The sequence below is a fragment of the Impatiens glandulifera genome, chromosome 5, assembly GCF_907164915.1.
Source record: "Impatiens glandulifera chromosome 5, dImpGla2.1, whole genome shotgun sequence".
In the NCBI taxonomy this organism is placed as follows: domain Eukaryota; kingdom Viridiplantae; phylum Streptophyta; class Magnoliopsida; order Ericales; family Balsaminaceae; genus Impatiens; species Impatiens glandulifera.
This window is the reverse complement of record NC_061866.1, coordinates 29,451,566-29,473,876: the sequence shown is the minus strand read 5'-3', so window position 1 is coordinate 29,473,876 and position 22,311 is coordinate 29,451,566. Positions and strand designations below refer to the sequence as shown.

The 22,311-nt window shown below is 33.7% G+C and overlaps 2 protein-coding genes and 1 pseudogene across 2 annotated transcripts; 1 reads left to right on the top strand and 2 right to left on the bottom strand.

The window, feature by feature from the left end:
* Positions 1-2,356: 2,356 nt before the first annotated feature.
* LOC124940686 lies at positions 2,357-3,052 on the bottom strand (annotated as a pseudogene).
* A 6,278-nt stretch (positions 3,053-9,330) lies between these two features.
* LOC124939187 (citrate synthase, mitochondrial-like) lies at positions 9,331-22,225 on the top strand (the record flags this gene model as incomplete). The annotated part of the gene is made up of 7 exons (XM_047479689.1): positions 9,331-9,450; positions 20,237-20,338; positions 20,987-21,094; positions 21,188-21,238; positions 21,825-21,898; positions 21,991-22,042; positions 22,133-22,225. Coding segments are annotated over 7 exons (600 nt in total), but the record flags the coding sequence as incomplete, so codon positions are not given.
* On the bottom strand, positions 16,207-17,258 carry LOC124938467 (chromatin remodeling protein EBS-like). Its single transcript, XM_047478910.1, has 5 exons — positions 17,156-17,258; positions 16,715-17,057; positions 16,564-16,632; positions 16,310-16,394; positions 16,207-16,230 (listed from the first exon to the last, which is right to left on the bottom strand). Exons 1-5 carry the CDS (start codon positions 17,226-17,228, stop codon positions 16,207-16,209), a joined length of 594 nt encoding a protein of 197 aa, XP_047334866.1. The 5' UTR covers positions 17,229-17,258.
* Positions 22,226-22,311: the final 86 nt, after the last annotated feature.

Sequence of the window (22,311 nt, the reverse complement as noted above, 5' to 3'; positions counted from 1 at the left end):
TTGTTTGTGATGGTTTGGAATAGGCCAATACTCATTGAGGATGAAAACAAGATTCATGTCAAATCCGATAATGCACACAAAGGGAGAGTATATATGAAGTGGGTCCTATGGTTCTACAAAGGTGGAGTTGAGAAATTGAGGATCCAGGAACCGAAGGACTTTGGTTTGGTTGGGCTTTGTGCACAAATCATGCAAGGTTGTTGACAAAGAGGAGATCAAGGTATGTTTTTATGCTTAAGGAATCAAAATAAGCTAGGAAATTTAATTTACAAATTATTCAAACTCTTTCTGGTTGGGTGTCTTTCTCTTGGAGAGTTGTATAGGAGGGGAATGGTTGAAAAGAGTATCTGGTGAGCTTATTGGTGAAGAATTCCATAAGTTAAAGCCCATACAGAATATGAAAGTATGGACAGGATGGGATGTTTGGATTTCAAAGAGAATTAAATTTCTCTTGTGATGAACACCAAGATAGATGATAGATAAGCTCTTTCACTTATGATCAAGGTGGATATTTGTTAGGAATGATGATCTATAAAGTTAGAATCATGTCCTAGACAACCTTAGAAGTTAGAGGAATCATGGAACCTGATTAAATTATTTTTGAAGCAATTAAATTAAGTTGAAATTTGGGGATTAAAATAAGCAGCAATTTTTTTGAAAATCTGAAACACCACGGTAAAAAATAAATTGTATCAATTAGTTAATTAGTTAAATTCAAATATTGAGAATAAATTTTATAAAACAATTTGGGCATGCTTTTGGATGATTTGAAGACGTTGACATGTGGCCCTAGGTGTTTTGGCTAAACAAAATCTATTTTTAATATCAATTTTTTTCAATGTTAGTGGTTTATTACAATTCAAGAATTTGTATGTTATTTTGTACATTCCCTCTCATTTTGATATGGGGTGAAAAGTATAGCATTATCTAGAAACCTAGCCTCAATTTAAAATCGCGAGGATTGAGAAAATAATTACTTAATATATGTTTTTAATTAAAGAGAATTATTGACACTCACAGTCATGACATTCCATTTTCATTTAAAGCGTTTCTAATGCGGATGAGAAAATGGTTTCTAAGTACCATTGTACGGTTTGTCGTTAGTTTGTTCTTTTTGTGTATTTTGTTTTCTTATAAATCACCTAATTATTCATAGTACTAATTATTTTGCTTGTTTGGAGTCTTATTATTTGTTATTTGGTTGCTTATAAACTTTTCTTTCATATCAAAGATACTGTGTTAATATTCATTACTCTTGTATTTCTCATTATTAGTTATTTTGGATAGGTTGTTTGTATTTAATTTTTTGATTACTTTTTCAACTTGATTACTTAGCCAAAATGATGGATCTTTCCCTAAAGGACATATATCTTACAAAGTTGTTGTCTTGTCTTGTTGACATCATCCTCTTTGTGTTCATATAGTTGTCTTAGTAGGATATATTTCTTATCAATAAAAAATGTTCTTTTAATATTCAACTATGCAATATGAACTAGAAGAAGATGAATGGTGTAAGTAACACTAATACAACATTTTAATAAAGTCATGTTTTAATTATAAGCTTTTAGAATACATCTTACCCATCGTTATACATATATTATGAAAAAGAATAAGGTTTTCAATTATGCATGTTTTGTCGTATTATGATATATAATTAAAAGAAATTGATCTATTATATTAATTAACTCATGACAAGTATCAAAATCTTGTCATTTTTAATTGACTAACATGTCAAAGGAGTTGAATTTCAGTTTTTTTCAATCTAAATTTAGATTAATGTTAAATTTATGTTAGAAATAGTCAGAAAAGCATAATTATAATGTTATATAGTTATAATTAACAAACTTATATAAATAATTGTTTTCGATTGCAGTTCTCTTTCTTACAACATAACTTTAGAAAGCATACATGCATAACAACTCTCAATGCCAAACAACACTACCATGATTCATTAGAATATATATTAATACACTCAAACTTCACATTGCCTCCTTTACTTAATTCGTCATTTAAGTTTCATCCTGTATAACATTAGAATTATAAATTCAATTATCCGAGTCAATAATAAGATATATAATAAATCATTGCATTGTAAAATGAATACCTCCTCTCCATTACAACTGGAGCATATAAACTCATCTAATTGTTTTACTTGATTTATAGTCATACCAAGACAAGAAGGATGGTACCTACATAAAGATAGAAGTATGTGACAACATCTCAAATTTGAACAAGTAAAACTTAATATTAAATAAATTCTAAACTCACTTATAGGGCACATTACTAATTACCCAGAAATGTGGTGTGTTCCTAATTCCAACCTTAAAAAATTCAATTGATAATCCTAGAAAGATTATTACCAGTTTTTGCATTCCTCACACTGCACCATAAAATGGTCTGGGTTCTCAGGTATTTGGCATTTACAATACCTTCAAAATATAAGACCAATCAATCACAAAATCTACAAAATCTATACCAAGTTAGACAGAACCAAACACAATATACTTACACTCTAACGCGAATAGGTAAAAAAGACCGATTGCAGCTTTGTATTCAAATCGGCAATAGTAATCCTTAGCTCCAACCCTCTCTAGCTTGGTGTAATTCTTGAAAGAATGAACCATACACTTACCTTGAACCGTGTAAGCACTCTGAAACTCATAGTGGTCAGACAAGAACAGTTCTTTCTCACCATGGAATAGTTTACGACCTCCGTTGGAATCCTCCGGCCTGTAATACCATCTTATCTGAACTGTCACGTTATTTCTATTGTCTATCTGGATCTTGTTAATCTGAGCCACATAAGGAGTAGTATTGCTCTCCGGTGATCGCAACAGCACATTGTCTCCAACTTCAGAAACAAACCATAATGTAGAACGATATCATAAAAACAAAAAGAAAGAAAATCGACATAGACAATCATATAAAAAAAGAGACAGATTCAATTACCTTTGACGACTGTGTTGGTGCCTCTGATAGTGTAGGAGTCTAGGTTGCGTTTGACTGCACTGGTTTTGGTCATCTAGTGAGAGAAAGTGAGGGTAATCTAGGGTAGGGTAGGGTAGGAGAAATAATGAAAAATGGGCTATTGTTCTCTTATGTAGTACTAAAATTTACGGCGGCCATGGGCTAAACCCTAGAAATTCGTCAATAGCTGTGTATGGTTACCGCGGGCCGCGGCCATGGGAAAAACCCTAGAAACTCTTAACTGGAAAGGTGTGTTCTTTTAGCATTTTGTATAACTTCCTGTTAACTATATCTGAATGGCATATTGAGTCATTTTATGCATGTCAGTAAGCACAAGTGGATGCATTATCCAGTGAATTAAGTAGCCGGGCTGCTGTTCCGGGTGATTTTTTGTTCCACTATTTTCCCTTTAATAATTCTATCTCACAAGAATTTTATCTCTACTTTAAAAATCTAGAAATTTGGTTGCTCATTGGGATTGAGATATGAAGGTTTCTAAATGATAGAAGAGAGAACAAATAGTTCTTAGTTTATTCCTTATTTTGTGATGCTTTATAAGAGAACATTATATGGGTATTTATAGGACAATAAAACATAAAAGAAGTAAATGAGAACACATTAGAAAGTGAGTGAATTATAGGAAGAAAAGAAAGTCTCCTAGCAAACCATACAAGACTTTTCTGTAGTTAGCTTGCTAATGAATAGGAAAAATATAAATTTCTGCAAACTTACCTTGTCTCCCAATAGAGAAAAAGGATGGATTTGCTTTGGGAGCGAAAAACATCAAAAATTGCTTAGAGAAACTCTATTGTGAAAGGGTTATCGCTGATGTTTTAATGTTACCTTAAGCGAATGGTTTTGCTATATAAATAGTCAAGAAGAGTTGAGCTATTAACATGAACTTTCTAGCATTTAACTTAAGTGTCATTGAAGGGTTTCGTCACACACTTGAAGTATATCTCAGAAAGTCGAGTGATTGGAGAATTGGTTTATCTGAATTTTTACTGGTTGATAAAAAACCATGATGCACATGATGGGCTTATTTCAGCACTATGTCAGATATTTAGCTTTTGTAGTTGATTGGCTACTCTGCTATGTGAACTTCTGAACATACTTGAGTTCTCATTTGCAGCAGAAGCTCTTATTGACATAGCTCAATTAATAGGATTCTTTGAGTGAATTGTAAATCCTTGTGACCTACTTATGTATACATATATATAATATTTGCATTAGTTGAAACAAAAAGTTGCAAACACGTTTTTATTTTGTAATCTACCCTGATTTATGTATACATATATATAATATCCTTTTATAAGCAAAATTTTATTCATTGATCCAAGTCAGCTCGAAAGTCGCATTGACCATGGGAAAACTAAAACATTGTTAGAGTTTGTGGCCCGAATTCTTGTTGGGTCAGCGGGTTTTGCCCGCACTATATGGACCTGTAGTCTTAATGGGTTTGCCCCTTTTTAATTTACATCATATTCTAGGGTTAAACAATATGTAGAGATTGCGGCCGTCTTTTCTCTATAACAGTTTTACGTTGTCCACCAAAAATCTGTACAATCTTCGTTATAGTGAAATCTTCTCTTCTGCCCGTGGTTTTTCACCCGTAAAGGGTTTTCCACGTAATCTTGGTGTTCGTTTTTCTTTATCGCTTTTATCCTCGTTTATTGTGGTTTAGATTCTAACAAATTGGTATCAGAGCCAAATTTGTTTGTTTTATTTTTTGGTCATGACCACGATGAAATACGACATTCCGCTGCTGGATCGTAACACCAGATTTGCGTTATGGCAAGTGAAAATGCGAGCTATTTTGGCATAGATGGATCTGGAAGATGCGCTATATGGCGCTGACAAGATGCCGTCTTCGTGGACTGATGAAGAGAAGCAACGAGCAGATCGTAAGGCTCTATCGCAGATTTATCTGCATTTGTCGAATCAGATTCTTCAAGACTGTTTGAAGGAAAAAACAGCTGCTGCACTCTGGTTAAGATTGGAGCAATTATGTATGACGAAAACGCTGACTAACAAGCTACACTTGAAGCAACGCTTGTATTCCCAACGTATGTCTGACGGTACGTCTTTAGAAAATCACTTAACTGTTTTTAAAGAAATAGTCTCTGATTTGGAATCTATGGAGGTTAAGTACGATGAAGAAGATTTAGGGCTCATATTATTGTGTTCACTACCTCCTACGTATGCTAATTTTAGAGATACCATTCTCTATAGTCGTGAGACTTTGACTCTGGATGAGGTTTATGATGCACTCTTCTCGAAAGAGAAGATGCATAAACTTGTTGGTTCAGATAACATGGCTGAAGGCCTTGTTGCACGAGGCAGACAACAGGAGAGGTATTCTAGCAGCAATAATCGTGGCAGGTCAAAATCCAAGAACAGAGATAAGACGTGTAGGTACTGCAAGAAAAAGGCCATATTGTTGTTGAGTGTTATAAGTTACAGAATAAAAATTAGAGGGCTGGTGAGGATCATAAGAGCAATCAACCAGAGAAATATGGCGAAGCTGATGTTGCTGAAAAGTACAATGATGGAGAACTCCTCGTTACGTCTAATATTGATTCGAAACAGAGCGACGAATGGATTCTTGATTCTGGATGCACGTTTCATATGTGTCCTAATCGGGACTGGTTCTCTACATATGAAGAGGTCTCTAGAGGTACCGTTGTGATGGGTAATAATGCATCTTGCAGAATTGCTGGTATTGGTACGGTTAGAGTTAAGATGTTTGATGGCACTATTCGATCACTTGGTGATGTAAGGCACGTTCCCGACATGAAGAAAAATCTAATCTCATTGAGTATTCTTGATTCTAAAGGGTACAAATACACTGGTGAAGGTGGAGTTGTGAAGGTCAGCAAGGGGTCTCTTGTTGTGATGAAGGGACTCAAGAAAACTGCCAATTTATATGTTCTGCAAGGCTCTACGATTACAGGTGATGTTGCTGTTGCTAGTTCGTCTTTGTCTGATTCTGATGCAACAAGATTATGGCACATGCGTCTAGGTCACATGAGTGAGAATGGCATGGTCGAATTGAACAAGAGAGGGCTTCTTGATGTGCAGGGTATTACGAAGCTGAAGTTTTGTGAACACTGCGTTTTTGGTAAGCAGAAAAGAGTTAGGTTCTCGGCTGGTATTCATAATACGAAGGGGACACTAGACTACATTCATTCTGATTTGTGGGGGCCTTCTAGAGTACCATCTAAAGGTGGTGCGTTCTATATGTTGACTATTATAGATGATTTCTCCAGGAAGGTTTGGACATTCTTTTTGAAACAAAAGAGTGACGTGTTTTCTACCTTTAAAGAGTGGAAGTTAATGATTGAGAAGCAGACAGGGAGGCAAGTGAAGCATCTCCGAACTGATAACGGTTTGGAGTTTTGTTCTAATGAGTTTAATACTTTATGTAGAACTGAAGGTATTGTGAGACATCATACAGTTCGACATAATCCTCAACAGAATGGAGTTGCAGAGAGGATGAATAGGACTTTGATGGAGAAGGTGCGTTGTATGCGCCTTAATGCTGGGCTACCGATGTCGTTTTGGGCTGAGACCGCTGCGTATGCATGTCATCTCGTTAATCGCTCTCCTTCAACTGCTATTGATGAGAAAACTCCACAAGAGGTATGGACTGGTTCTCCTGCTAGTTATTCTGATTTGAAAATTTTTGGATGTCCTGCGTATGCTCATGTGGATAATGGGAAGTTAGAGACTCGTTCGGTGAAGTGTGTGTTCATAGGGTTCAAGCAAGGTGTGAAGGGATACAAGTTGTGGTGTCCTGAGACTAGTAAAGTCGTCATCAGTAGAGATGTTGTTTTTGATGAGACTAGCATGCTTCAGGGGTCTCCGTCTTCAACTCCCTCCGAGGGAAATCAACAGAAGTCAAGTATTGAGGTGGAGCTTGAGATTGGGTTGAAACCTACACCAGAGCAAACTCCAGAGCCTATTCCAGTTTTAATGGATGATGTTAGTTCCACAGAAGCACCTCCACAACATTCAATTGCTAAAAATAGGCCTCGTAGAGAAATTAGACGCCCTCAGAGATATGCAGAGGCTGATTTAGTTGCGTATGCATTAAATGTGGCTGAAGATATTGATTTAGAAGAAGAACCTGTGACATATTCAGAGGCAATTACCTGCGAAAACTCTGATATGTGGATGATCGCTATGCAGGAAGAGATAGAATCGCTTCACAAGAACGCTACATGGGATCTAGTGAAGTTACCAAAGAACAAGAAGGTTGTTCGCTGCAAATGGGTGTATAAGAGAAAGGAAGGTACGATGGGAGTTGAAGAAGCCAGGTATAAAGCCAGGCTTGTTGCAAAAGGATATAGTCAAACTCCAGGTATTGATTTTACTGATGTATTTTCTCCAGTTGTGAAACATAGTTCTATTCGGGCTTTACTAGGTATTGTGGCATACCACGATCTTGAGCTTGAGCAGTTAGATGTAAAAACTGCATTCTTAGACGGAGAACTTGAGGAAGACATCTACATGCAGCAACCAGAGGGATTCGTAGCCTTAGGAAAGGAGGACTATGTATGTCAGCTGAAAAAGTCTCTTTATGGTTTGAAACAGTCACCGAGGCAATGGTACAAGAGATTTGATACATTTATGACCACTCATGATTTCAGGAGGAGCAATTACGATAGTTGTGTCTACTTTAAAGTATGTGATGATGGGTCGTTCGTTTACCTGTTGTTGTATGTTGACGATATGTTAATTGCCGCTAAAGATCAGAGAGAGGTCAGAAAGGTGAAAGCACAGTTGAGTAGCGAGTTTGAGATGAAAGATTTAGGTGCAGCAAAGAAGATGCTTGGAATGGAGATTCTTAGAGATCGACCGGCCGGTAAATTGTACATAAGTCAAAAGAGGTACATCGAGAAAGTCCTTAGTAGGTTTAACATGCAAAGTGCCAAGCCGGTAAGTACTCCACTAGCTGCTCATTTTAGACTTTCGTCTTCTTTGTCACCACAGTCAGATAGTGATGATGATTATATGTCGCGAGTGCCATACTCTAGTGCCGTTGGCTCCCTTATGTATGCTATGGTTTGTTCACGACCTGACTTAGCATATGCAGTTAGTGTTGTTAGTAAATATATGGCAAACCCTGGTAAGGAACATTGGAAAGCAGTTCAGTGGATTCTCAGATACTTATGTGGTTCTACTGATGTTTGTTTACAGTTTGGGAAAAGTAGAGATGGAGTTGTCGGTTACGTTGATTCAGATTACGCTGGAGATCTTGATAAGAGAAAATCATTGTCTGGTTACATTTTTTGTGTTGGTGGTTGCGCTATTAGCTGGAAGGCTATGTTGCAGGCTACAGTTGCTTTGTCTACTACAGAGGCAGAGTACATGGCGATTACAGAAGCTTGAAAAGAAGCAATTTGGATGAAAGGCTTGTTTGGCGAACTTAGTAATGATTTGCAGATTTCTACAATATTTTGTGATAGCCAGAGTGCTATTTTTCTGACAAATGATCAGATGTTTCACGAGAGGACTAAGCACATTGATGTACGGTATCATTTTGTGCGTGATGTGATTGCTCGTGGTGATATTGTTGTGAGCAAGGTGAGTACACACAATAATCCTGCAGATATGATGACCAAGTCACTTCCTATTACCAAGTTTGAGCATTGCTTGAACCTGGTTGGTCTTCATTGCTGAGTTATGCCCTTAGGGGATTTGGTGGAAGAGGTTTGATTTTGTGGTTATGCTATCAAAGATTAGAATTCGTTTCAAGGTGGAGATTGTTAGAGTTTGTGGCCCGAATTCTTGTCGGGTCAGCGGGCTTTGCCCGCACTATATGGACCTGTAGTCTTAATGGGTTTGCCCCTTTTTAATTTACATCATATTCTAGGGTTAAACAATATGTAGAGATTGCGGCCGTCTTTTCTCTATAACAGTTTTACGTTGTCCACCAAAAATCTGTACAATCTTCGTTATAGTGAAATCTTCTCTTCTGCCCGTGGTTTTTCACCCGTAAAGGGTTTTTCCACGTAATCTTGGTGTTAGTTCTTCTTTATCGTTTTTATCCTCGTTTATTGTGGTTTAGATTCTAACAGTTGCAAACACGTTTTTATTTTTGTAATCTACCCTGATTTATGTATACATATATATAATATTCTTTTATAAGCAAAATTTTATTCATTGATCCAAGTCAGCGCGAAAGTCGTTGACCATGGGAAAACTAAAACATTACCTTACAAGTTGTGCCATCTGTTGGCAAAAATTAATCAAGACATAAATAATCAAATGCTCAAAAACCTCAATATATATATTTGTCTTTTTATTTGTTCCTGTCAGTTATATTTATGATAGCATTGATTCAGTGGGTGCTCATGATTATTATCCCTTTGTTTGCTCCTTTTTATTCAGGTTGCTAGTGCCCTTTCAGATCCTTACCTTTCATTTGCTGCTGCACTGAATGGTTTGGCTGGACCTCTTCATGGGTTGGCGAATCAGGTATGTCATTCTTTTAGCTGTTTCCCTGTGGCTTTTAATCTGAATATTTTTAGCTATCGTTTCAATGTGCATTGCACCTGGATTAACGTGAGCTTTAGAGAAGCATTTTTTAATCCTTATAAGATGACTTGGCTTTCATTTGAGCAGTATCTGAGGAACAATTCAGTTCAAATAAACCTTCATTTTATCAGTGAAAGGATGGATAGTTCCAGTAAAACTGTTGTATTTTTTCAGATAGACTAATGACAACTCATGTCATGACTTGTACTTGAATTTATTTTTTGAATGTTTCACCATGATTCTTTTGATATTCATATTAATTGTGGATTAATGAAAATAACTTTGTCCTTTTAAACTTAAAAAATAATCATCAGGAGTACTGTCTACATCATGTTGTTGGTTGAACTTCCAAATTCTGTTTGACGTAAGTTGATCATGACAGAACTGGAACTTTATGTTTTTTTGGGGGGTTTTTCCCTTTTGCTTGATCCAATCAGGAAGATGGGCATTTATAAGAAAACCAGTTATTAAAACTTGATCATGATCTTTTTTCTTTATGCAAATTTGGTCATTACAAAAGGTGAAATCGATTTTTATATGTGATTAACGATGTCTTATAGTTACTTAAGCAGATCTTGGATCTTTACCTAGAATTTGTTTATTTGATTTAGCATATTGATACTATGAAAATTGAAGTCACTATTAGACTGATCTCTGAAGTAATCTATCTAGCTCTTGTAGTGACATGCCTTCTCTCTTGTTGCCAATCTTATTAAAGATTGATTTACTCTGTATACCATTCTAGATAAGTGGCACTGCCAACCATGGTAGGAATACCATAATAAGTAAAAGTTAGACATAAATATTTTAGAAATTTCAATGGCCCTTTATGGTGCATACTAATTTTCATGTGATATCTTGCATATGTAAAGGTAACCTTGTCATAATATTCAGTTTGAGCTTGTAATACCCAGACCCAGGGTCCGCGGCGGTTGTGAGGATATAGGCTATAGATGCCTTAAACAACTGGAGCACCACAACCCAAGCCTTAAAACATACCAATAAATATAACTATACCCATTAGCCTCACACTTATATGGAGTCAATATTTGATGTGATTTATCGTTGTGGGATGTCATAATCCCCCCAACATAAACATGATGTGTTACATTAATTGATGCTATATGCTTTTCATCTTTCTTAAATGCATACAGAACCTCAACATAAAATGAAAGCGATAACCCCACTGTCCTGCAATGTCATGCTTTTGTTTCATAAATATTACATGGGGAGAGTTGGACTATTTGCATTCTGGATGAAATGCTGCTTGGTTTCAATATGTAGTCATTATCTAGGCTTGTAAAAGTCTGGACTGTTTCCCATTTTTTGTCCTGTCTGTGCATAGGGAAAGGAGATGTGGATATTTTTTTTTCTTAAGCGACATCTTCATCGGCAGTGTTAAGGTAAGTTTATCAGATATTTTTTCCTTTATCTCCACTTTGAATTCAACTTTATCCAGTACCTATACATTTTATGTTTGGGGTTTTTAAGTTGTTCATTGGTCTAAGTGATTGGTGTTGTTAGTCTCCAACATCATTTTTATCAATTTTATTTCTTCAATCTTTTATTTCTGTTAATATCTATTCAATTATATTAGAATGCCAAGGAACAACAATTCTAATTTCGGAGTTCGCATCACTCAATCCAATAAAGAAAGAACTGAGATGTTTCTACAACTATGTGATGATCAGGAGAAGTTAAAAGGAAATTTCAGTTATAAGAGTCTTTCGTCCATTAGTTACAATAATGGGTGTGAGGGTTTGTGGACTCATTTGAGTGTCTATTATTAGCACAAAATCTTTAAAAACAAGTGGCATTTAGAGAAAAGAAGGTATTGAAAGATTGGATATTTCTAAAACACAATTCTAAACTTAAATGCATGAGTTGGGATAATCAACAAATACTGTTAGTACAAGAATGGTTCATTTTCATAATAATATAATCATAATTAGTATTATTAGTCTATATATATAAAAACTAGTTAGACTATTTTACATAGTTTAATATTTGTTGGACTAGTATTAAATTTGCTTATTATTTTGTATTGAACATTATTATGTCAAACTTAATAAGTTTAAGTTTGGTGGAATTGAAAAATTTTATGAAAGATTATTCGGCGACATCATAGCTACCGGTGCGACCGTGTTCAATGTTGGAGTGGTTACAAATGCTGAAAGTTCGGGTGATTCTGAGGATAGTCAATTCACTCCAGTGGATGCAGATGGAACGACGCGTTCAGGAAAGTCTGGAAATATAGTGAGAGTGAGCGTAATAGGATAAGTGAAAAAGAGGAGGTGAGATCAAGACACAAACAAATCAATGAACATGTTAATATCTTTATTATAAATTAAGATACTTTTAATATCCAACCATCCAACATGACCATAATTTCGTCCTCCTGATGTTTGAAATGGTTTAGTTAATGATTCAGTTGGTGTTGATCCAAAGGGCAAATACACTAGCATAACATTAATATTTATGTTAAAACCTGTCACAAAAAAATAATTCAAAATCAATATACAATTATAATAAATAGATTTAATGGGACAATTGATTTCAACTTTGACTCTACTTTTTACTACATAACTTACATCTAGAAATCATACATGACATAATAAATGAATGTCAAAGTCAAACAAGGCACTAACATGATTCTCAAGAATATACATTAATATTTGCCTTCAAATTTCAGCATGACCTCTTTCACTACATTCTTAGCTAGTTAGGTTTTACTTGTATTAGAATATAACTATTCAGTCATTTCGTAAATAAAATTTTCAGTTGACAAGATTATATATTTAATTTTTTTGATGTATCCAAATTGATAAAAAAAAAAAAAGAAACACTTGAACTATGAGTTAATTAAGGACAATAAATTCAATTACTCTATCATCCATAAGAAACACTTAATTAATAACCTTACCTTCTCTCCATTGTTCATTTTTTTAATCCACACTTGTTTAAGCTAGTATATATTATATTGTAATAAATATTAGGTATATATGCAGTATGTTGATTTGTAGTAGGGAGATTTTAAGCACTACAGAACAAGACTTGTTCATGGTGATTCAAAAAGAGGTAATGACTGGACCATAATATAAACATCATTTTGCATACACTGGCTGAATATATGTTTGATTTTCTTGATAGATTGATGTTTTATTTTGGGACGTTTTTATATACAACATATAAGTTATGCAAAAAAAACTTATATGTTTAGGCAAAATGATGTTTATATTATGATATAACTTTGGGGTGAAGGGTGGAAGATAAAAAATGTTCCTTATGAAATTATTTCAGAAAATGAAGTTGAGATTGTTGCAGAATCTCTGGTTGAAGATCTATCACGAGTCAAGAGGTGTGTCAATGTCACTTATGTCGTATATTAGATAAGTTTAACATTTAAGAATTTAGGTTCTAATAATAAAAGTTATGTATATATAGTTTCATGTCATTGCTATTTTTACACGGGGGTTTAACATTTATTTGTTTTCATGTGTTGTTTTTATTGAGCCAATGAAAATATAAGTTTGATAGTTGAGGAGAATGTTTTTTAAGTATACTGAAACTGAGAGTTAATGAGAAGATTTGTTTCTACACACAAAAAAATTCATTAGGTAAATATGAATCTACTAGTTAGTACTATCATGTTCTTCGTTATTGTTATCTCGTCCTCTTAACTTTCAAGTTAAATTTAAAATGGTTGGTAAATGTGAAGTAATTAATTAAAGAGAGTGAGACAAATTGAAATGATGTGTTTCTAAAAATAATGTTAAGAAACCCTATACCTAAAACAAATAAGACACGAACAACATAATTGTGATGATGAATTTTCTTTTAATCTTGTTTAAATTGTCAAATATATATATGGTTTTCGTGCAACTATTTTTGTAATAATATCCGTGTTAGTAATTGTCTTCAAACTTTCTAGATGGATTTACAAATCATCAAATAAACAAGAAAATTAATAATGATATTAATCTCCAATAAAACAAAAAAGGAACATTTTAGAACTTTGTAAGGTATGTTTTGTCATATGCATGTACTAACTCGAATAAATTGATCTTATTGATGAGTATCAATCAATCCTTCATAAAATTTATATGGTAGTAATTTAAAAAATAAATATGATTGGATTGTAATATGATTAGATACAATATGGAATGTATTATTCTTTTTGTTTTCATCATTTCACAATTTTTTATTTTGAATAGTATTTGCATTAGAAAGATGATCATTTAGGCGGTATACAAAAGTTATGATAGATTTATGGTAGGAAATTCATTCAAGTGATGTATTGATTGTTGAATGTTTTCCAAATAGATTGAAGGTGAGACCCTTTTAAAGTTGGAAGTGGTGAACACAAAATCTTGTTGTTGCTCTATGAAAATTATCCACTTGCTTGCAAGGACATGAAAACTATTTGGGAACTCATGTATATGCTTAAAAAGAAGATTGATATAAAGAAGTTGGAGAAATCAAGAAGTGTTGTTTGGAATGAAAATAAAGAAAGATATATGTAGAGTCTTCTTTCAAGTTGGGCAGCCAAATGATCTACAAGTTAATTAAGAGATGTTTATATATTCTTCATGTCTCATTGCAAGGGAGTGTCTATTTCACTGGCAGTCCACTTCAAGGTGTTAAATTTCACTTTAAGGTGTTAAATGGAGACTACCCAAAGAATGAAGATATATGCAACTGTAACTTGTTCCTTATTGTTTGTGATGGCTTGGAATAGGCCAATACTGATTGAGGATGAAAACAAGATTCATGTCAAATCCGATAATGACACAAAGGGAGACTATATATGAAGTGGGTCTTATGGTTCTACAAAGGTGGAGTTGAGAAATTGAGGATCCAGGAACCGCGACTTTGTTTGGTTGGGTTTGTGGACAAATCATGCAAGGTTGTTGACAAAGAGGAGATCAAGGTATGTGTTTATGCTTAAGGAATCAAAACAAGTTAGGAAATTTAATTTACAAATTATTCAAACTCTTTCTGGTTGTGTGTCTTTCTCTTGGAGAGTTGTATAGGAGGGGAATGGTTGAAAAGAGTATCTGATGAGCTTATAATTGGTGAAGAATTCCATAAGTTAAAACGCATACAACATATTAAAGTATGAACAGGATGGGATGTTTGGATTTCAAAGAGAATTAAATTTCTCTTGTGATGAACACCAAAATAGATGATAGATAAGCTCTTTCACTTATGATCAAGGTGGATATTTGTTAGGAATGATGATATATAAAGTTAGAATCATGTCCTAGACAACCTTAGAAGTTAGAGAAATCATGGAACCTGATTAAATTATTTTTGAAGCAATTAAAGTTGAAATTTGGTGATTAAAATAAACAGCCAATTTTTTTTTGAAAATCTGAAACACAACAGTAGAAAAATAAATGGTATCAATTAGTTAAATTGAAATATTGAGATAAATTTTATAAAACAATTTGGGCATGCTTTTGGATGATTTGAAAACGTTGACATGTGGCCCTAGGAGTTTTGGCTAAACAAAATCTATTTTTAATATCAATTTTTTCAATGTTAGTGGTTTATTACAAATCAAGAATTTGTATGTTATTTTGTACATTCCCTTCAATTTTGATATGGGGTGAAAAATATAGCATTATCTAGAAACCTAGCCTCAATTTAAAATCGCGAGGATTGAGAAAATAATTACTTAAATATGTTTTTAATTAAAGAGAATTAATATGACACTAACAATTATGACATTCCATTTTCATTTAAAGCGTTTTTAATGAGGATGAGAAAATGGTTTCTAAGTACCATTGTACGGTTTGTCGTTAGTTTGTTCTTTTTGTGTATTTTGTTTTCTTATAAATCACCTAATTATTCATAGTACTAATTATTTTTGCTTGTTTGGAGTCTTATTATTTGTTATTTGGTTGCTTATAAACTTTTCTTTCATATAATGTTCATTACTCTTGAGTATTGTATTACTCATTATTAGTTATTTTGAATAGGTTGTTTGTATTTAATTTTTTGATTACTTTTTCAACTTGATTACTTAGCCAAAATGATGTATCTTTCCATAGAGGACTTGTATCTTACAAAGTTGTTGTCTTGTCTTATTGACATCATCGCTCTTTGTGTTCATATATATTTTACCTTAACAAGTTGTCTTAGTAGGATATATTTTTCTTATTAATAAAAAATGTTCTTTTAATATTCAACCATGCAATATGAACTAGAAGAAGATGAATAGGGTAAGTAACACTAATACAACATTTTGATGAAGTCATGTTTTAATTATAAGTTTTTAGAGTACATCTTACCCATCCTTATACTGTATTATGAAAAATAATAAGGTTTTCGATTGTGCATGTTTTGTCGTATTATGATATATAATTAAAAGAAATTGATTTGTTATATTAATTAACTCATGAAAAGTATCAAAATCTTGTCACTTTTAATTGACTAACATGTCAAAGGAGATGAATTTCAGTTTTTTTTTTCAATCTAGATTTAGATTAATGTTAAATTTATATTAGAAATGGCTAGTTATATAATTATAATCAACAAACTTAAATAGATAATTGTTTTAAATTGCGTTCTCTTTCTTACAACATAACTTTAGAAAGCATACATGCATAACAACTCTCAATGCCAAACAACACTACCATGATTCATTAGAATATATATTAATACACTCAAACTTCACATTGCCTCCTTTACTTAATTCTTCATTGAAGTTTCATCCTACATAACAATAGAATTATTCAGTTATTCGAGTCAACAATAAGATATATAATAAATCATTGCATTGTAAAATGAATACCTCCTCTCCATTACAACTGGAACATATAAACTCATCTAATTGTTTTACTTGATTTATAGTCATACCAAGACAAGAAGGATGGTACCTACATAAAGATAAAGGTATATGACAACATCTCAAATTTGAACAAGTAAAACTTAATATTAAATAAATTCTAAACTCACTTATAGGGCACATTACTAATTACCCAGAAATGTGGTGTTCCTAATTCCAACCTTAAAAAATTCAATTGATAATCCTAGAAAGATTATTACCAGTTTTTGCATTCCTCACACTGCACCATAAAATGGTCTGGGTTCTCAGGTATTTGGCATTTACAATACCTTCAAAATATAAGACCAATCAATCACAAAAACTACAAAATCTATACCAAGTTAGACAGAACCAAACACAATATATACTTACACTCTGACGCGAAAAGGTAAAAAAAGACCGATTGCAGCTTTGTATTCAAATCGGCAATAGTAATCCTTAGCTCCAACCCTCTCTAGCTTGGTGTAATTCTTGAAAGAATGAACCATACACTTACCTTGAATCGTGTAAGCACTCTGAAACTCATAGTGGTCAGACAAGAACAGTTCTTTCTCACCATGGAATAGTTTACGACCTCCGTTGGAATCCTCCGGCCTGTAATACCATCTTATCTGAACTGTCACGTTATTTCTATTGTCTATCTGGATCTTGTTAATCTGAGCCACATAAGGAGTAGTATTGCTCTCCGGTGATCGCAACAGCACATTGTCTCCAACTTCAGAAACAAACCATAATGTAGAACGATATCATAAAAACAAAAAGAAAGAAAATCGACATAGACAATCATATAAAAAAAGAGACAGATTCAATTACCTTTGACGACTGTGTTGGTGCCTCTGATAGTGTAGGAGTCTAGGTTGCGTTTGACTGCACTGGTTTTGGTCATCTAGTGAGAGAAAGTGAGGGTAATCTAGGGTAGGGTAGGGTAGGAGAAATAATGAAAAATGGGCTATTGTTCTCTTATGTAGTACTAAAATTTACGGCGGCCATGGGCTAAACCCTAGAAATTCGTCAATAGCTGTGTATGGTTACCGCGGGCCGCGGCCATGGGAAAAACCCTAGAAACTCTTAACTGGAAAGGTGTGTTCTTTTAGCATTTTGTATAACTTCCTGTTAACTATATCTGAATGGCATATTGAGTCATTTTATGCATGTCAGTAAGCACAAGTGGATGCATTATCCAGTGAATTAAGTAGCCGGGCTGCTGTTCCGGGTGATTTTTTGTTCCACTATTTTCCCTTTAATAATTCTATCTCACAAGAATTTTATCTCTACTTTAAAAATCTAGAAATTTGGTTGCTCATTGGGATTGAGATATGAAGGTTTCTAAATGATAGAAGAGAGAACAAATAGTTCTTAGTTTATTCCTTATTTTGTGATGCTTTATAAGAGAACATTATATGGGTATTTATAGGACAATAAAACATAAAAGAAGTAAATGAGAACACATTAGAAAGTGAGTGAATTATAGGAAGAAAAGAAAGTCTCCTAGCAAACCATACAAGACTTTTCTGTAGTTAGCTTGCTAATGAATAGGAAAAATATAAATTTCTGCAAACTTACCTTGTCTCCCAATAGAGAAAAAGGATGGATTTGCTTTGGGAGCGAAAAACATCAAAAATTGCTTAGAGAAACTCTATTGTGAAAGGGTTATCGCTGATGTTTTAATGTTACCTTAAGCGAATGGTTTTGCTATATAAATAGTCAAGAAGAGTTGAGCTATTAACATGAACTTTCTAGCATTTAACTTAAGTGTCATTGAAGGGTTTCGTCACACACTTGAAGTATATCTCAGAAAGTCGAGTGATTGGAGAATTGGTTTATCTGAATTTTTACTGGTTGATAAAAAACCATGATGCACATGATGGGCTTATTTCAGCACTATGTCAGATATTTAGCTTTTGTAGTTGATTGGCTACTCTGCTATGTGAACTTCTGAACATACTTGAGTTCTCATTTGCAGCAGAAGCTCTTATTGACATAGCTCAATTAATAGGATTCTTTGAGTGAATTGTAAATCCTTGTGACCAACTTATGTATACATATATATAAAATTTGCATTAGTTGAAACAAAAAGTTGCAAACACGTTTTTATTTTGTAATCTACCCTGATTTATGTATACATATATATAATATTCTTTTATAAGCAAAATTTTATTCATTGATCCAAGTCAGCGCGAAAGTCGCATTGACCTTACAAGTTGTGCCATCTGTTGGCAAAAATTAATCAAGACATAAATAATCAAATGCTCAAAAACCCAATATATATATATTTGTCTTTTTATTTGTTCCTGTCAGTTATATTTATGATAGCATTGATTCAGTGGGTGCTCATGATTATTATCCCTTTGTTTGCTCCTTTTTATTCAGGTTGCTAGTGCCCTTTCAGATCATTACCTTTCATTTGCTGCTGCACTGAATGGTTTGGCTGGACCTCTTCATGGGTTGGCGAATCAGGTATGTCATTCTTTTAGCTGTTTCCCTGTGGCTTTTAATCTGAATATTTTTAGCTATCGTTTCAATGTGCATTGCACCTGGATTAACGTGAGCTTTAGAGAAGCATTTTTTAATCAATATAAGATGACTTGGCTTTCATTTTAACAGTATCCGAGGAACAATTCAGTTCAACTAAACCTTCATTTTATCAGTTAAAGGATGGATAGTTCCAGTAAAACTGTTGTATTTTTTCAGATAGACTAATGACAACTCATGTCATGACTTGTACTTGAATTTATTTTTTGAATGTTTCACCATGATTCTTTTGATATTCATATTAATTGTGGATTAATGAAAATAACTTCGTCCTTTTAAATTAAAAAAATAATCATCAGGAGTACTGTCTACATCATGGTGTTGGTTGAACTTCCAAATTCTGTTTGACGTAAGTTGATCATGACAGAACTGGAACTTTATGTTTTTTTTTTTTTGGGGGGGGGGTTCCCTTTTGCTTGATCCAATCAGGAAGATGGACATTTATAAGAAAACCAGTTATTAAAACTTGATCATGATCTTTTTTCTTTATGCAAATTTGGTCATTACAAAAGGTGAAATCGATTTTTATATGTGATTAACGACGTCTTATAGTTACTTAAGCAGATCTTGGATCTTTACCTAGCATTTGTTTATTTGATTTAGCATATTGATACTATGAAACTTGAAGTCACTATTAGACTGATCTCTGAAGTAATCTATCTAGCTCTTGCAGTGACATGCCTTCTCTCTTGTTGCCAATCATATTAAAGATTGATTTACTCTGTATACCATTCTAGATAAGTGGCACTGCTAACCATGATAGGAATACCATAATAAGTAAAAGTTAGGCATAAATATGTTAGAAATTTCAATGGCCCTTTATGGTGCATAATATTTTTCATGTGTCATAATATTCAGTTTGAGCTTGTAATACCCAGACCCAGGGTCTGCGACGCTTGTGAGGATATAGTCTATAGATGCCTTAAACAACTGGACCACCACAACCCAAGCCCTAAAAGATACCGATAAATATAACTATACCCATTAGTCTCACACTTATACGGAGTCAATATTTGATGTGATTTATCGTTGTGGGACGTCACAATCCCCCCAACATAAACATGATGTGTTACATTAACTGATGCTAAATGCTTTTCATTTTTCTTAAATGTATACAGAACCTCAACATAAAATGAAAGCGATAACCCCACTGTCCTGCAATGTCATGCTTTTGTTTCATAAATATTACATGGGGAGAGTTGGACTATTTGCATTCTGGATGAAATGCTGCTTGGTTTCAATATGTAGTTATTATCCAGGCTTGTAAAAGTCTGGACAGTTTCCCATCTTTTGTCCTGTCTGTGCATAGGGAAAAGAGATGTGGATATTTTTTTTCTCCTTCATCTAATATTTTATTTTCAGGAAGTCTTGCTCTGGATCAAATCTGTGGTAGATGAGTGCGGGGAGAACATTACCAAAGATCAATTGAAAGATTATGTCTGGAAGACACTGAATAGTGGAAAGGTATGAAAATAGATGTTTTGGATTTTGTTACCAATCCTTTTTCATCTTGATCATGATAAGAAAAATCTATTTTTATGAAAATTACAATTATCTTAAAGATAATCGGATCATGATAAAAAAAGACAAATCTCATCGTGATAAAGAATAATCTCATCATCATGAGAAAAAATCTCTATACCAAATGAATAAAAGAATTAACACTATTATTTGGATCATCATCAAAAAAATAATTTTTATGGATCATGAAAAATTAATCATCCAAATAAATCTTTATACCAAAAAAAGAATCACTTTCAATTCTAACTTGGGATGATCTTCTAATGAGATCACCAATCATCAGTTACAAATAGGCTCATTAACATCTTTATCAGAAAACCAAGCTAATGCATTGTGGTCCACATTCTCATGCCTATCCTAATTTCTTTCACCCTTCAAAGGCTTTTTAAATTGATGATGATCCTACATTTGATGAGTTTTCCATTCATTTTTGTGGGCTTTCTTCTTGACAATCCAACAATCATTTTTAACTTTCTCTGTCTAAACTGACTTGGGATTTTCTTGCAACAGTTTCCGTAAATAAATGTTTTAACAGGTTTAAACTGATGGATTTGAGTTCTAATGGTTAGTTTGTGCTTGCCAAATATTTAGGTTGTTCCTGGATTTGGACACGGAGTTCTGCGTAATACAGACCCAAGATATTTATGCCAGAGGGAGTTTGCGCAAAAACACTTACCCAATGATCCACTTTTCCAACTGGTTATTACTTTTTGAACTATATTAATATTAACCTGAATGCTTATAATATTTGAAGTTTCTCATGAACTCACTGAGATTTTTTTTCAACTAAAGGTTTCCAAGCTTTTTGATGTAGCGCCCCCTATTCTCACAGAGCTTGGCAAGGTAACTCCTATATGTCTAATGACTTCACCTTTTGTGCTTTTGGTTATAGATTTAATTCTGCATCAAAATCTCACATAACCAGACAACTATAGTTTCTACACTCCGGTAAATTACCCAAGCACTTAAAAACAGAAAATATTCATATCTCCCTCCCTTGCTATATATAATAACAAACCTTACCGGAAGCGGGGATCATGTGGGGTGTCATGCTAGTTCTACTTAATTAAGAAAAAACCTTGCTTGAAGATAATAAACTATTACAAAGAGAATGCAATTTATAGTTATTTTTTTGAAAACGCCTCAAGTAGGGAAACACTCTAAACATCCAATTGAAATTGACAATATTTTCACAGTTATGTTTGTTAATCACAGTGATCTAGAAATGAAATTTATTTGGATCATGACTTTTATACCAATAGAAGGAAAAAAATCACACCTAGAAAATTATTGGATCACCATCCAAAAACGAATTTCAGCTTTTACTTCAATGATCCAATGAAATTGTGATTGAGACATAGATCGTGTCACAATATTAGTTTCCTAATAGGCTCATCTTATGCATGTTATTTATGAGATGATCTTGTAGGTAAAAAACCCTTGGCCAAATGTTGATGCCCACAGTGGTGTATTGTTGAACTATTACGGTTTAACTGAAGCGAGGTATATTTCAATTCCAAACACTATTTATCTAGCATCCACATATATTTGTACAAGCATTAAAGTGGAATAAGCTGATCAAATATCTTTTGCAGATATTACACTGTTCTTTTCGGTGTGTCGAGGTCCATTGGCATCTGTTCACAAGTACGTACATATTTCTATTTTTGGTTATTTGCTTCTTCACTTTGTTTTTTGAACTGGACCTTACTAATTCGTTTAATGTTGTTCTTTTAGCTAATATGGGACCGGGCTCTAGGGTTGGCTCTGGAGAGACCAAAGAGTGTTACAATGGACTGGCTTGAGCAACACTGCAAGAAATCAGCTTAACTAATATGACTTTGAGGAGGTTTGTGTCAATAATGGGTTGGTTTGCGTCTTGTCTCTTTGTGGGGCTCGTATAGAGTTTCATTGAA